The sequence below is a fragment of the Apteryx rowi genome, unplaced genomic scaffold (assembly GCF_003343035.1).
Source record: "Apteryx rowi isolate R43461 unplaced genomic scaffold, aptRow1 scaffold_18, whole genome shotgun sequence".
Lineage (NCBI taxonomy): Eukaryota > Metazoa > Chordata > Aves > Apterygiformes > Apterygidae > Apteryx > Apteryx rowi.
Window position 1 is genome coordinate 5,541,118 of NW_020448085.1, and position 14,281 is coordinate 5,555,398.

A 14,281-nucleotide genomic window follows, 5' to 3' on the forward strand; every position below is an offset into this window, starting at 1 on the left:
GGAAGATACGGTACATTACACGCACTGCAAGGCCTCTGCTGGATGATTACTGTTCTGTAGGCAGGAGCCAAACACGGACCCCTGACTGTTTTTAAGCAAAGCCACAACATCTAATCCAGTACCATGCCTGGGGCAGTTCAGCCCAGCATGGTGGAGCTGGTGGTTGAAGAAACCACCTCCAGCGAGCTCTGCTGCCCATGCCTCCAGCAGCTGCTCCCCCGCGCAGCTGAGAGCTGCTGTTGCACCTCCTCCCCATCCATGTGGGCTCGAACTGGCCTCTGCCCTCTGGCTCTGCTCTTGGACCACTTTCAGAACTGGCGGATAATTCTTTTTTTTTTTTCTTCTTCTTTCYCCCCCCCCCCCCATAGACTGTGCTCTGACCCGTTTAGTTCTAGCTCTTGAAAACCTGTCTCATTCCTCATCCAGCCAGCGCACCAAAAACTCTCCTATTCAGAAACTGGAGAGAAAATAAGACATCCACCTCAGTCCAATAGGTGGCTTAGCTTCAGTTTAAAAACAATTGCTTTTCAAGCTACTTAACATCATCTAATATTTTTACTTTTTAGGTGCAAGGACTGACAATGGCACCGAATGAGTGCTGCCTTCAAGCCTCCTTGCTATAAATGATAGGACCAAACAAGGCGGTGTGATGAACATGCCACTGCATCAGATCTCTGTCATTCCAGCTCAGGATGTTACCTCCTCCAGAGTCTCCAGGAGCAAGACCAAAGAAAAAGAGGAACAGGTAATGTTAGATATATCAGATATTCACCAAAAGTTAACTGAATATAAAATGGTGAGGTTATCAAGTGAGGCCTAATTCTGATCCAAAGCCCTCACTGCTTGCATGATTGCTGCTTTTAGTGAAAATGAATGTTACCCTCTCATCTCTTTATTCTCATATTTGCATTTTAAAGCAGCTGGCTGCAAAATATTAGAAATTGTTGTGGAGTAACTTCAGCAAAATACAAACTACAGCCTTCCATTTTGCATAAGAATTCAAGGTGGATGGGGATTTTGTATGGCGGTCTTTGTACCATTGCTGTGGAACCTGTAACAGATGTGGTTTTTTGTTTGTTTTTTTTCCTTTTTTTAATGGGAAAAACAGTATGGGGTGTGAACCCCTATATGCAGCCAGGCATCTTGATCTCCTTTGCTTTCAGCAGCATCTGGTAGCCATGTAAGGATATTGGAGTGCTGCAAGGAGGGAAATATACACCTATATGTATGTTTACTGTACTGTTTCTTGGAGACTGTGATTGTATTTTTAGCTTGGGATGATATGTGTGAATGGAATTGTTTTGAGTTCTTGTGATTGTGTTAATGAGAAACAATGTAAAAATATCTGAAGTATCTAAAGATTCTAAGTCTAACAGAATCTAATTTATGGCCTACTTAACGATTTTTTTAATAGTATATTGTGTCTGGACTTCACATGTAATAACCTTGTTTAGCCCCTGGACAGTGTCTCTGATCAAGCTAAAGATTTTAGTATACATCATGCTTTCATGTGCACTGTACTGCATTGAATTTTACATTATCTGTCAGTTCCACAGCAACTTCTGTATGGTTTTTAAGCTTTACTCTGACATGAAAACAGGTCAAGAGAACATTCACATTATGGAACAACTGCAGGGATCAGGGTTATTTTGTGGACTAGGGAGAAATATTTAGTAGTGGTTAGATTCTGAGGAGATCTAGAGTGATATTGATTACAGATGGGGCATAGCTTAAGCATAAGGAACTAGAAAGGCGCTGTCATGTTACAGAAAAGGGTTCAATAAGACTAATTTGGGAGCAGGATAAAGGAAATTGCTTCTGATGTGTTAAGGTCATCTGCCCTGACTGCCATTTTCACCTGTGAGCTGTACAAATTGCACCCATGAAAGCCACTGGTGATGGTAAAAAATAACTGTCCCATGGTCTATTTTTTCTGTATTCTTGACCTTAGTAAAAACTTAAAATGGACTTAGCCCTTCAGATTCTTAAACCAGTAAATACCTGGGCTCCTGAATCCAAGTAGGCTGGCATGGCTCTGCTTTTGGTTGCAAGGACTAGGCAGGAAGTTGTCTTTACAGTCAAGCTGCTTTAAATCACTGAAACATCTTGTCTCAAGAGTCCACTGGAATCTCTCACTTCCTGTCTATCACATGCATTTCTTTCATTTTGGTCTGTGAATGTGTTGGGCAGGTCCCTAAGAGGGCTTTTTTTCTTCTTCTTCTTTTCAGCCCCCTCCCCTATAGAAGCTGTCCATTTTAGGTAGCAATGCCAGCACCTCCAGCCAAGCAGGGACATGCTGACAGGGACTGAAACAGCCCCCCAACTAAATGAATGGTAATTCTGGGAACTGACTACCCTCTGGGGGGAGGGGGGAGGTGTGTGTGTCATGTGAATTAGGAGGCCGATCAGATTAAAACTACCTGTGGTAACTGTTTTGTCATTCAGTGAGCCCGAGAGTAAGAGTCCCTAGTCTCTTTCTAAACCTGTTCTTCCTTTCTGACAGTTTATGCTGAAACGTCAATATTAAGAAATGTCCCCTATGTTTTCTTAGTGATAACTAGTCTAAGTGTTGATTACTGTTTCCCCCCTCCAGACTGCTGTACTTTCATGTCTTGGGACCTTTGAGACAGAACAGAATATTACAGTCAGGACTCGAAAAAACTGTTTCTTTAAATATGGCTTCTGTGAAATACTGCAGAGAAAATAATGGGGCCTGGGACTATGCAAACAATATATTAGACTGGCCTGGAAACACTTTTCATTTCCCAAATCTTGTCCTTCCTATCTCCATCAGCATATTCATCCATCCCCCAAGTCTCCTGTATTCTGCCAAAACCACTGTTGGAAGACAAGGTGAGCTGCCTGCCGTCCTTGGTATGCAGCTGTACTGACATTGCAGCTGCTCATGTGCATTTGGGGCCATGGACTATCCCCTTGTGTGCTCTTCCCCCCTCCTGCAAACTGCATTGCTTCTGGTGTTAACCTTTAATGTTGGATCTAATGAATGAGCTGGAAGGCAGTCAAGTTGTTGTTAATGTGCTGTCTTTGACCGATCCAGTTACTTTTTCATGTTGTATCAGTTAGGACATTCAAGGCCACTTGCCAGTTGGAGTCCCTGTTGATCCTTGCATACAGTCAGGACCTGCTAGCCATGATTGTAAGTTTTGCTGATGTTTAAAGTGTATTGTAAAGGGGAGATAGGATGCAAGGGAAAGAAATTGTAGACCATAGCTGCCATTTTTCAATCGCTTCAAAATGCCCGTGTTCTGTTTGAGGTAGAAACCAATGCAAGATAAACAGTAGTGTGAGGAGTGAGTATGATCTTGTATTGAGCAAATCTGTTGAGCAGTTGTAGATGATTCTTGTGCCCTCAGTAACATCTGTTGTACAAGAGAAAGGACACTCTGTAAAACTGAGAAAGGCATTTGTACTTCAGTTTTGCTTTGTGGGTTTAGCTTGGTGTGTTTGTGATGGTGACCAAATGGTCACGATTACAGAATTTGCATCTTGCAGCAGCTAAACTGAGGCCAAATTTCCCCTCCTTGGGTTCTGTATATCTAATAAGATGATATCCAAACTACCATGTCATGCATGTCCTGTGCTTCAAGAGATTGGTTATCTGTGTCTGGTTACTTACTTGCTTGACCTGAGGAAGAAGGGGAAAGCTCTCCCTTCCACAACATATCTTACAGTTATTTCTCCATGTTGTGGGTGACCTAGGCACAGTTCTCACATGGATTTCTACAAACACATATAATAAATTTTCAGGAGCAAGTGGAGCATTTCACACAGTTTGGTTCAAATGCCTCAATTGCTGTAATGTTTAATACTCTTACCTTTTCTATGTAGGAGTAACAGTAGGCACCTCAAAAAAAGGAGCGCTGTGCTCTTAAAGTTTTGAGTTGCACAAAGCCACTTGCCAATCTGAACAAAATCAAACAAACCCCAAACCACAACCAAAACCAGTATTATTATTTCAAAGATAAATATGTAGGTTTACATAACATACCAGGCTGTGTTCTTACAGCACGTGCATTGTCAGGTGTGTGTTTTGTGGATCGAGCAGACTCTGTGCACGTCTCTCTTGTTTATTGCCCAGCTCTGGCTAAAGCCAAGGTGAATAAAGGTAGAGTGTCAGCAAGCAGATCAAAGGTTGGCTTGCTTTAGTTCATGTTTTGTTTTCTTTTGCTTTGGGAACTTGCTATTTCAAACTAGACCATTGGCCTTGTCTGTTCTGGCATCCTGCATCTTAACAAGTCCTTTAGAGGAGAGGCTCAAGAAGCACCGCCACAGAAAATGATGTACCAGTGTGCTTAGAGAGAGAACTTCACCAGCCTGTGAAAAATTAGTGTTTGGCTTATCCCCAGAAGGAAGGTGCTTTATATCCTGCTCTCCTAACTTTTGTGATTGTGGATGTGTTTAAATATCCACATTTGTAGTAGAGATGCAGAGGAAAATTTCTCAGACTGAAGAGAATCTCTTACTATTTCTTCTCTTTCATGCTTCTGATCAAGATATAGCTTTGTTATTTCAGGGTAGGGCTTGACTGATTTTTTTTAGTAATAATTTTCCTTGCTACAAGGGTGAGTTTTCTGTGCTAATGATTTGGGGCTGGTAGTGAAGAACAACAAGAAATCCTTACCACCATTATCATTATAAGACAGTTTTTTGAACTCAGTAATGTATAGTCCCTGGGCATGTCTCATGGTGGATTAACATGTAGATTCAAGGCCTGTGGAAGTTTGTGGCAAAAATCTCACTGAATTTGAGAGGTGATAAAAGGCTAAGCCTACCTTTTATGTTTTAAGTCACTACTCTGTATTAATATGTATTGATAGTTTATAGTGGAATCTGATAGCTTCTGATTCATATTAATCTAATTTTTAAGATTTAAATCAATTGAAAACTTTTGTTAACAACAGTTTTTGCAAAACTTTGTCCATTTTTCACAGTAAAAATGGGAAAGGTCATAAAGGGATTACCACTCTTGCATTTAACTCAGATGAACTGTTAGCTTTAAGGGCTATTAATAACCATTGTTAGCTTCTTACTGATCCTTCACTAGGAATAGCTTCATGCTTACCTGACTTGAGAGTGTCATGGTATTGTTTGGGAAGTGCTACAAACCCCGGCACTCTGTGTTGGGTGTAACACGTTGTGCTGGCAGCGATGTTTCCTAACATACCCAAAAGCTTACAGCTCTCTGGATTTGGCATGGAAATAAGGAACAGCTGCTGACAGGTGTTTTGTGATGGAGCATTGCTTCTTTGGGGGTTTTGTGCCTTATTTGCTGAAGCAGACTGATGTGTACAACCACTTCTTACTGAAAGTTACTATAATAAATGAAGCTCCCCAAGTAAAAGTTATTACACTGCTCTTCTAAAAATGTGAGAGTAACTTCACAGCTGTTGCCTCCTGTGCTATGATCTCTGCAGATCCCATAAGTGGATCAGGAATGGACAAGTTCAGTGTTTGAATGGGAGATCATGAGGTGCTGGACCAAATCATATTGGTTACTGGATGTGCAGTACTCTTTCTTCCCAATGGCCTGGACCTCAGAAGAAATACTAGACTGTCCTCAAAGATTACATGGCATTTATCACAAAAGCAGAGATGTGTCCTAGTCAAATTTAAACTTAGTTATTCCACTTGACTGACCAAAACTCCCTTCTGTCCTAGAGAAACTCTTCTTGTCTTCAAGTGGTATGTGATATTACTGGCTGTTGCATGCTCAGTGGGGATTTTATGGCAATCTCAAACATCACTGAGTGCTTCTTAAAGCTGCCATTTTTGGAGGTACTATGAGTTCTAGGGATGCTACACAACTGCCTAGACTGTAAATCGCACAGTACCCAGTTCTTCTGGATGAAACTGTGGTGAAACAAGTACGTTGTGCTACATCTTACTAAATGTCTTCTGCCTTCTTAAAGATCTCTTTAATTTTGCAACTGAAGAGGCATTATGGCTTATTAATTCACATCAAGCAATGTAGTCTGTTTTATTTCTGCTATGCTTTACTGGAAAAGAAGGCTTTACTTTAGAACAAAGCAATAGATGTTTGTAAGAACTTTTAGTTGAACTAGATCAGCTGTGCAACATTAAGGTGCATGTTTTAACTTGTTGAATCCAGTGTCAAAATTTATGAGAACTTTTACATTGGGTACAGAACTGTGCTGTGACCTTTGGGGGTTTTTTGCATTCATTTTTTGGACTTTGAGCTGTGTAGGTGGGCTGTGATTAGCTGAACTTGATCCAAATGTTCAGGCTAGAAAGTTGTATGGCTCTGTGTGCATTTGGTTTGTTTCTCCATTGAACCAAATCATTCATTAAGCAGCCAGGCTGTGAATCCTTTGAGAATTTTGCGCCTCATTATTTTTATACTGAGATTTGTGTGTTTTTACATGTAGCTATGTAATATATTAACATTTTGTCTGGCATTTTTCCTTTATTAAATTCCCTTTGGATAGAAACTGGTTAACTACAGAAGAATTTTTGTCCTTTAACTCTTCAGTGAGAAGCAGAAAGGATCTCTTGCTGTTCTGCCACAGTACTTCTTATAGCCTGACCTTCGAAGTAGGAAATGCAAAACCCTTTACTAACAATACAAAACTTTGCCTTTAGATAGCATGTTTTACCACTGGATCATAAAGCATTTATCAGAAAACGTCAATGTTACTCTTCCCATTTTTAAAAAGTAGCAATTAGACAATTTTTCTGACAGAACATACAACCTATGACAGAAACACGCCTGTGGAGTTGCAGCRAAAACGCTCTTTTTTTGCAGTCTGTGAACAGGTAGGAATCCTTCCTAGACCTCCTGGTTTGAGGATACACCAGATGACTGAGGTGGTTGTAACAGTCTTCTGCACTGCATCCCTGCAGTGATGCTGTTGTGCTGAGAGTGTGGTATTTCCGTAGCCAATTTCTTATGTGAAAATGGACTGACTTCGTCTGACATTTTAATAGATGTTTGTGTATGAGCATGTGCCTGATGTACTCCCACTCGGATTGCGTTTAACAGGTAAACAGACTAGTGAGGAGGACTAAGTAAACAGGAAAATTGCTTGAGAAACTGCTTTGCGCCAAATGCCTTTCTTTTTTCTGCAGGTGCATTTGTACGTACTTCAATACCACCCTGCTTGTGATCTCTGCTTTTGATTATTAGGAAAGAGTCATTCTTGTACTTGTCATGATGACTTAACTGTTGCTTACATCAAACCTTTACTGGGCCAGGCCTGGTTGTACCACTGGTCTGGAATTTGAGGGCCTGAGGTTTCAGCTGTATGTCTCTTRCTGTCCTACTAGGAGGTGTTGGGCAGGTCCCTTCAGGTACCTACATCTCCTTTCTCCTGTCTGAAAGGGGCTCGCACTGCTGACTGGCCTTGGAAAGTACTTCAGGTCTCCAGATGAAAGCTGAGTAGCTAGAGGCATTTATCACTATATCCTCTGAGATGATGGCCTTGCAAGCATCCCACTTCTGCAACCAGCTCTGCTGAACTGGTCCCGAGCTCTGCTGCAGAGCTCGATCGAAACAAGGAGTGAGCAGAAATGGGTCTGTCTGCCTCTGCAATGGAGGTGTTGCTTAATCTCTACGATGGTAAATTTGTAAAAGGCTGGTTGTGACCTTCCTAAATCCCCGTACACGCGTTCTTCCCTTTTGTGTTGAGTGCAGGATGAGAAGCTGGTCCTCTCGAGGCCTGTTTGTGCCTGCTGAGCACCAAAGCATGTTACTTCCCAGAAAAATCAACAGCAAAGAAGGAAGAGAGGAAACAGGAAACATGAGGAGGGGACAGGAGGGAGCTGTTTCTGCTGGAGCAGTTGTTGCAAAGCAAGTCAGATCACGTAGTTGCATTTGGTATTGTGTTTATCTTGGAGTGTGTACAGCATGTGTGTGTGAGGAAAGGAGCAGATGGCTTCTAAGCGGAGATGAATTATGAAAGGCAAACTGCGGGAAGTGGTTTCTGAAAAGGATTTGAAGGAGAAGAGGAGAGAATCCTTTCTTTTAAAAATTCAGTAAACATTACAAAAACTAGCAGCAGTTGATGTAGCAGTAGAGCTGTATTTTATGTAATGATGCTTCAAGGAAGAAACTTCTGAAGTTTCAGGTTTTGCTGTTTGCTTCTAATCAGACTACTTATATGTGTTCTCTGTTTTGATTTTATCCATGTATTGCAAGTGAATTCCTTGTTCTGGTATCTCAAGACTGGAAACTTGTAGTTAATTATTCTGACCTGTAGCTGTTGCATTAACTTGAATCTGTAAACCACCACTCTCACATATTAATGCATAATCTCTGTCTAATTATAGAATAGATTCAAGTGTGGGTGGTTTTTTTTTTTTTTTTTGGTAGGTGTGTTGATGATTTTAGTGTAAGTTAATGTGCCACTGCTTTCCACAAATGAGTCCTGTATCTGAAATCAGGATGTGTTGAAGGTTTTTTTTTTTTAAAAAAAAAGCATGCTTGCTTTGTTTTCTAAAGAGAGGTGTGTGTCAGCCCTGATCCCACAGTGAGCTGTATGTGCATATAAATATCTGGTCCACTGAAATCATTGCAACTCCACAAAAACATGGGTCAAGACCCTAATCATACTCTGCAGTGATTTTTATCTTCCAGTGGCTATACAGTTCTTTAAAGTGATGCTGTCAGCTTCCTGCAGACTGATTTTTAATGTTCTTTATGTATTAAAGGTAATTTCTGTTCATGAGAGAGACTTGAAGTACAGGTTTTTTCTTCTGTAGCATATTTTGCCTCATGTGTTAGTGCTTATTGACTGTTGGTTTTGTTCTTTCAGACTGGTCTGTTTCTTTGCTTGGTGAAGTACTTAATTAGGTTGGGTTTTGTGTTGTTTTGGGCTTTTCTGTTTTTTGTTTAGGTGTGTGTGCTTGGTTGGTTGGTTTTGAGGGGTTTGTTTGTTTTTAGAGGAACAAAGACTACAAACTCTGCTAGGGAGGCATAATGTGGTGTAGTACCCTTAAAGTGTTTGTACTTCAAGGTTTTTAATATGTCTAGTTTTCAAGTTGCTGTTTTTTCCTTTAAAAAAATCTAAAAACTTGTCGATAGCCTTAGATTTGCACCTCTGAATTTACTTAATTTTGCTTGGATTTTATGCCAGTTATGAAGAAATCTTGCCTGGGGGTGGGGGGTAAAGGTTGTTTCATTCATTAGAAATCACTTCTCCATTCCTTGCAGAAATCTCAGCTCCTATGACCATGGCCTTCTGAGTCAGTAGGCCTCATGCCTAGAAACAAAATCCACCTTTGGGATCTATTCAGCTACGGATGGTCCCAGAAGTGACGGTCTTTCATCTGCCACTGAACCTTTTTCTCTCTGGTAGCAGACATTGCTGCTGTATTAGAAAGTTGCTTACATAGATTTTTCATGACAGCCACAAGTCAAAGCACTTTTTCATTACTGAGCAGAGTCCAAATGGGTGTTCTGTGAGGTTTAGTGTCTGAAAATCAAAATCTCATTTTCTAGGAGTCAAGAACTGAATTTTGACTTCTTCAAAGGTAAAGGGAAGGATAGGATCCCCTACTTGTGGAGGTTTAAGTTTATTTCTAAACTAATTCTCTCTTTTTGTGAATGAGCAGTACTTTGTTTGATGTTAATGCAAATGAGTGAAAGTGACCCTTTTATAACTTCTTGAATGTAGAATGTATCTGATTCCTTATGAACCTGATGACAGGTGGCCACGTGGACCAGGAAGAAGATCATCCTCATATCTGCAGCATTTGGCTTATCCCCTGTGCTAAGTGCGTGCTGTGTGCTCCCTGTGCATCCTTTAAGGGTGCAGCAGGTCTGTGGCATTCCTGGAGGCACTAGTGTGAGACCATGTAACTGAATGTGGTGCACACACACAAGCATGTATGTTACGTTAGATACAGATATACTCAGATTCTATGAGTGTGGGCACAGTTTTTGGTATAGCTTTAACATTAGTACATTTTCAGGAATAAGTTTTTATCTTATGCTTAGGTTCTTCAGGGACCTTATAGTAAAGAAATGGGATGTACATCTTAATTTTTTGTATAACCGACTTGAATGGATATTAAAGCTGGATTTGGAAGCACAGATTTCCAGTGTGCCTTATTGCCTTGAAGGATAATTTGCATTTCGTACTCCTAAGGATTTATATCTTGGAAAGTCACCTACGCCAGACCTCACAGACATAGACATTTTTATTTTATATTTATTTGCATCTAAAAAACAAATCGTATTTTTTTTTCTAACTCTCAAGTCAAATTTGCCCTCTGTTAGCTGGAACTAACATGTAGTTGTGTTCACTTAGTTAAGTATATTGCAGTTAATGCCTTAGTGAACTTGTTTTTTTTCGGAGGAATTTTTGGTTTCATTTGTGTCTTTAAACTCTTTTCAGGTCTGAAAAGTGACTTGCTGCTAGATATTCTAGATTTAGCTTATAAGCAAACATCTGTAGCTGTTATCTGCTCTTGACTTATGCTCCTCAAATATGAGATGAAATCTTAGATATTTATAATATCTTTGTGTAAAAGCCAAAAGACTTTTTTCCCCCTTCACTTTCACATTCCAGCCAGTTCTTCGAGAAAAAAATATTAGTGTGTGCATGTTTGTAATTCTGTTCTTTATTTAATGGCTCTTTAGCTCACTGTTTTTGCCAGATGTATTTACTTTAGATAATATGCTGTAACATTAAAGTTTGGGGAATATATTGTCCAGTGTTACAGAGCGTAGGACTGAGAATTGTCTTTTGTGATTCTGTTCTGTTTTCGCGACCCCTCCATATCACGTTCTTATTGCAAACAGAGATCTTGTCAATGGGGAGGAAAATATTTATCACAAAACTGTAGTTTCTACTGGTCTTTCAACTCATTATTATCCATATGGCAGATTTATTTTTTATTGGAGAGGTCATATTCTAGGTTCAGACACCACTAGCAGCTATCTTCATGTGGGATTGTCTGTGCCAGATATCCACAATTTTAATTGTCATTTTGATCTTGTCACTGAAGAAACAGGTTTACTTGGCATGTTAGCTAATTTCAATCATCTTTGCCGTATTTCTTAGGGATGTCTGTAACAGCACTGTATTTATCCTCTATCCCTAGCTTCTTGGACACCTACAAACTTCAGTATGGCCAGTAAGTGAGGCAATAGTATGTAACCACATAATTAAATACCACACACACATAATTTAACCAAGAGACTGTGTACCTTTCTAGGATGTACAAGATTTCTTTCCCAACTTAGAGGTTAAGACCGCCAGTAGAAATTTAGAGTAAACAGGCGTATGATGCCTCCCTATTAGCTGGGATTATCCTGCTACTCTGTAAGGCAGTTCTTCCCAGCACCCATAAAGTTCAACACTGAACAGGAGCAAGGCCTTGGAGTCACTGCCTTCTAAGCAGATGCTGAGGGATGAGTTTTAAATGCTATATAGCCATGACACTAGTTCAGAAGAGAGAGGTGAACTTACGTGGTGAGGACCAGTCGGGGAACCATTTCAGCAAAAGAAATAGTAGCTTTGGGTGCAAAGGGAAGTGAGAACCTGATGATAAATATTAGACACTTATCAGCGTACCTGAGAACAGAGCTCCTGGGGATGCTGATTAGTTGGCTGAAATCCCTATAAGCTTGATTAAAGTTGACCTGATTTGTGAGGTTGATGAAGAAATGAGTCCAGAAAGGAGATGTCCTGCGCAGTAGAAGCATGTACACTGACAGTCAGATGTGGGCATCCGCTCCTTGAACTTTTATTAGTTATGAAAATCTTTTGCAACAAAATAGTTGACATTTCTTCTGCTAGCTGTAGCTTTGTAGTAGCCATTTAATTAAACTGGTGAGTTTCTTGTAGAGCTGGCAGAGGTGTGCATTAAGAACTTGCCTATGTCATACTGCAAATCTGTGCTGAGGCAAGTTTTTGTTTTTGTTTTATGAATATGGCTTTTCTGAGCCAGCGTACTGGCCTTTCATCTGTACTTAGTAGCAAATGAATAAATGAGTCAAAAGAATGGCAACCCATGCTGTCCCTTTGTATTCTCATGTCATTTCAGGATAGTTTTTTAGCCAGTATTGGGACCCGTTTCGGAGGTGGCTGCTGAGTTTGATCCATTGTGAAATATCTCCTGTAATAGATTTGTGCTTCCACGTGTGTATGATGATGGCCTCTCTTAAATAGAGAAAAAGATGCATGCTAGAAAGGAAGAGCAGGTCTTTGTGTATCTTCTAGCATTTGGGGAATGGCTGTGTAGAACACAGTTGTAGCTCCCACAGTTCCATACCGTATCTCCAAGGCAGATATATGCAGACATGTCTGTGAGTCCTCTGAAGTCCTCAGTGAATAGATGTTACACATGACAATCTGTGCGTTATAACTTCTGTGCCCTATGTTGATGCCAGATTTTACTATACAGCCCATGGAAGTGACTAGTCTACAATCCTTTTTCAGCTATTATTTCCTCTTCCTATACTACATTTCAAATCCCACAACCATGTATTGATCAGAATTATAGATTGGTATTGAATTCTTAAAGGAAGTACACAATTATTCTTTTCCTGGAATTTGGAGACAGGAACCTAGAAAAGGCATTTTCAAAGTTGTAAGGACTGCTTCTTCTGGCTGTTTGGATAGATGCTTGACTACCAGGTGATCAACTGATTTTCCTTCAGAGTGGACAAGGAACAGCATGACAGCCTTTTAACACACACTGTTAACTTTTCCTGAATGCAAAGTTTTAGAGCAGGAAACTTATTAGTCAGCACTGACTGGATGCACAAAATCCACGTTGGTTGTAAATTTTTTCCTGCAGTTGTCCACCTGCCTATTTCTAGTAACTATTCCCAAGCAGTAGTTGCCAGAGAAAGTGGTTCTCTCTTTGTTCAGTTTGAAAAATCACAGTACGTTTCCTTCATCAAATGGCTTACGTAGACATGTTTTGGCTTCAGTTTTTAGGCACAGTGACAGTGAAAAAATTTGGTCGACCCCAGAGAATAGGAAGGATTCTTTTCAGCCCTTTTTAGTCATGTTTACTGTAGTGCAGATGGCTGGAAGCACATTATTTGGGTAAAGATTGCAAGTCAGGCTTGTATGTAACCAATTGAAATATTCACTAATTTCTATATTTTAATTTCTCTGAGCTGGTTAATGAAACAGCAGTTAAATAGATTCATTCCACATGAAATGCTGCAGTGCGACTTCCCCTTTGCCTGCAGACAAGCATCAGGTACTCCAGAGACGCTGGAGTTACTGAAACATCCACAGGTAGAAATGTTGAAGTGATCCCCTAAATAGGATGGTTCTGGTTTCAGACACCAAGGTTAGGACATTTGGGAAAAGGAAAGTACAACTTATGGAGTACCTTTAAACTTTAGACTATAGCTATTTTAAATTAAGCTCTTAAAAGTGAAGCATTAGGGTACACTTAATGGAAACATTTGCAAATTAGGGCCAATGGGTACATGCAGTGTTGTTTTGTGCTTAAACTAATATAAGATATTCTCTTCCATTACTGTTGGGCATAGGACAAAATTGGTTCTTTTCTGCAGTTAGTTTGAAAACGTTAGTTATTTGGCTTATGTTGCTACAAATCACCAAGCAGAAAAATCTGTGTTATCATACAGTGATAATGCTTGTTGGTTCACACAGAGGAGGAAAAAAGAAGTGTGGGTACACATAAAAAGTTACTTTGTGTGTAATTTCTTAATATGCAAAGCACAGCATAGCTATCTAAAATAAAAATATATGTATGCATTTGTAGGCATTGGTAATACAGGGCTGATAATCCTCTAAATTGAGGTCTGAAGCAACCCCTGCCCCCAAACCCTCTCCCATTAGTGACAAGGTCTGGCTGAGAATGGCATGTTCCATCTCAGTGGCTCCTTTGAGGTTTGTGATGTTGAAGTCCAACAGGGATGGTCAAATCTGACTTGTAATGACCCATGTTACAGGGTTAACTAGATGCAACGTATATTGAGCCCAGCGCTCATGGTATTTGGAAGATGCACTTAGCTAAGCCTCCAGCCTTGACTTGAAGATGAGGGGTAGATCATCTGCTTTCCTTGGTGGTTTGTTTCCATGCCAACCACCATCACAGAAAACCACGCTTCTTTCTTCCCCCCCTCCCCGTCCCTCTCCTGAGTTCAACTGGCCAAACAACCAAGGGGTCACTGCTATAATGCAGTGGAGAATTGCATTGATCTTATCCTTAAACTCCATTCTGGTTCTCATTTCCAGTTGTCACTTCATTGCAACTTCCTACATCCTTTACTCCTGTAGTTACTGCACTCCTGCTTTATAAGCTGAAG

The 14,281-nt window shown here is 40.3% G+C and overlaps 1 protein-coding gene across 6 annotated transcripts in view; it reads left to right on the forward strand.

The window, feature by feature from the left end:
- The window catches only part of MARCH8 (membrane associated ring-CH-type finger 8), a 102,723-nt gene that overhangs the window by 23,653 nt on the left and 64,789 nt on the right, over positions 1-14,281 (forward strand). For 4 of the 6 annotated variants that reach the window (XM_026061365.1, XM_026061368.1, XM_026061367.1 and 1 more), the window contains exon 2: positions 567-745. In XM_026061365.1, coding sequence (XP_025917150.1) covers positions 693-745 — 53 coding nt within the window. In that variant the 5' untranslated portion in view covers positions 567-692. Of the gene's footprint in view, positions 1-566; positions 746-2,228; positions 2,335-14,281 lie in introns of those variants that run through there. The other 2 variants (XM_026061366.1, XM_026061369.1) reach the window with 2 other exon arrangements.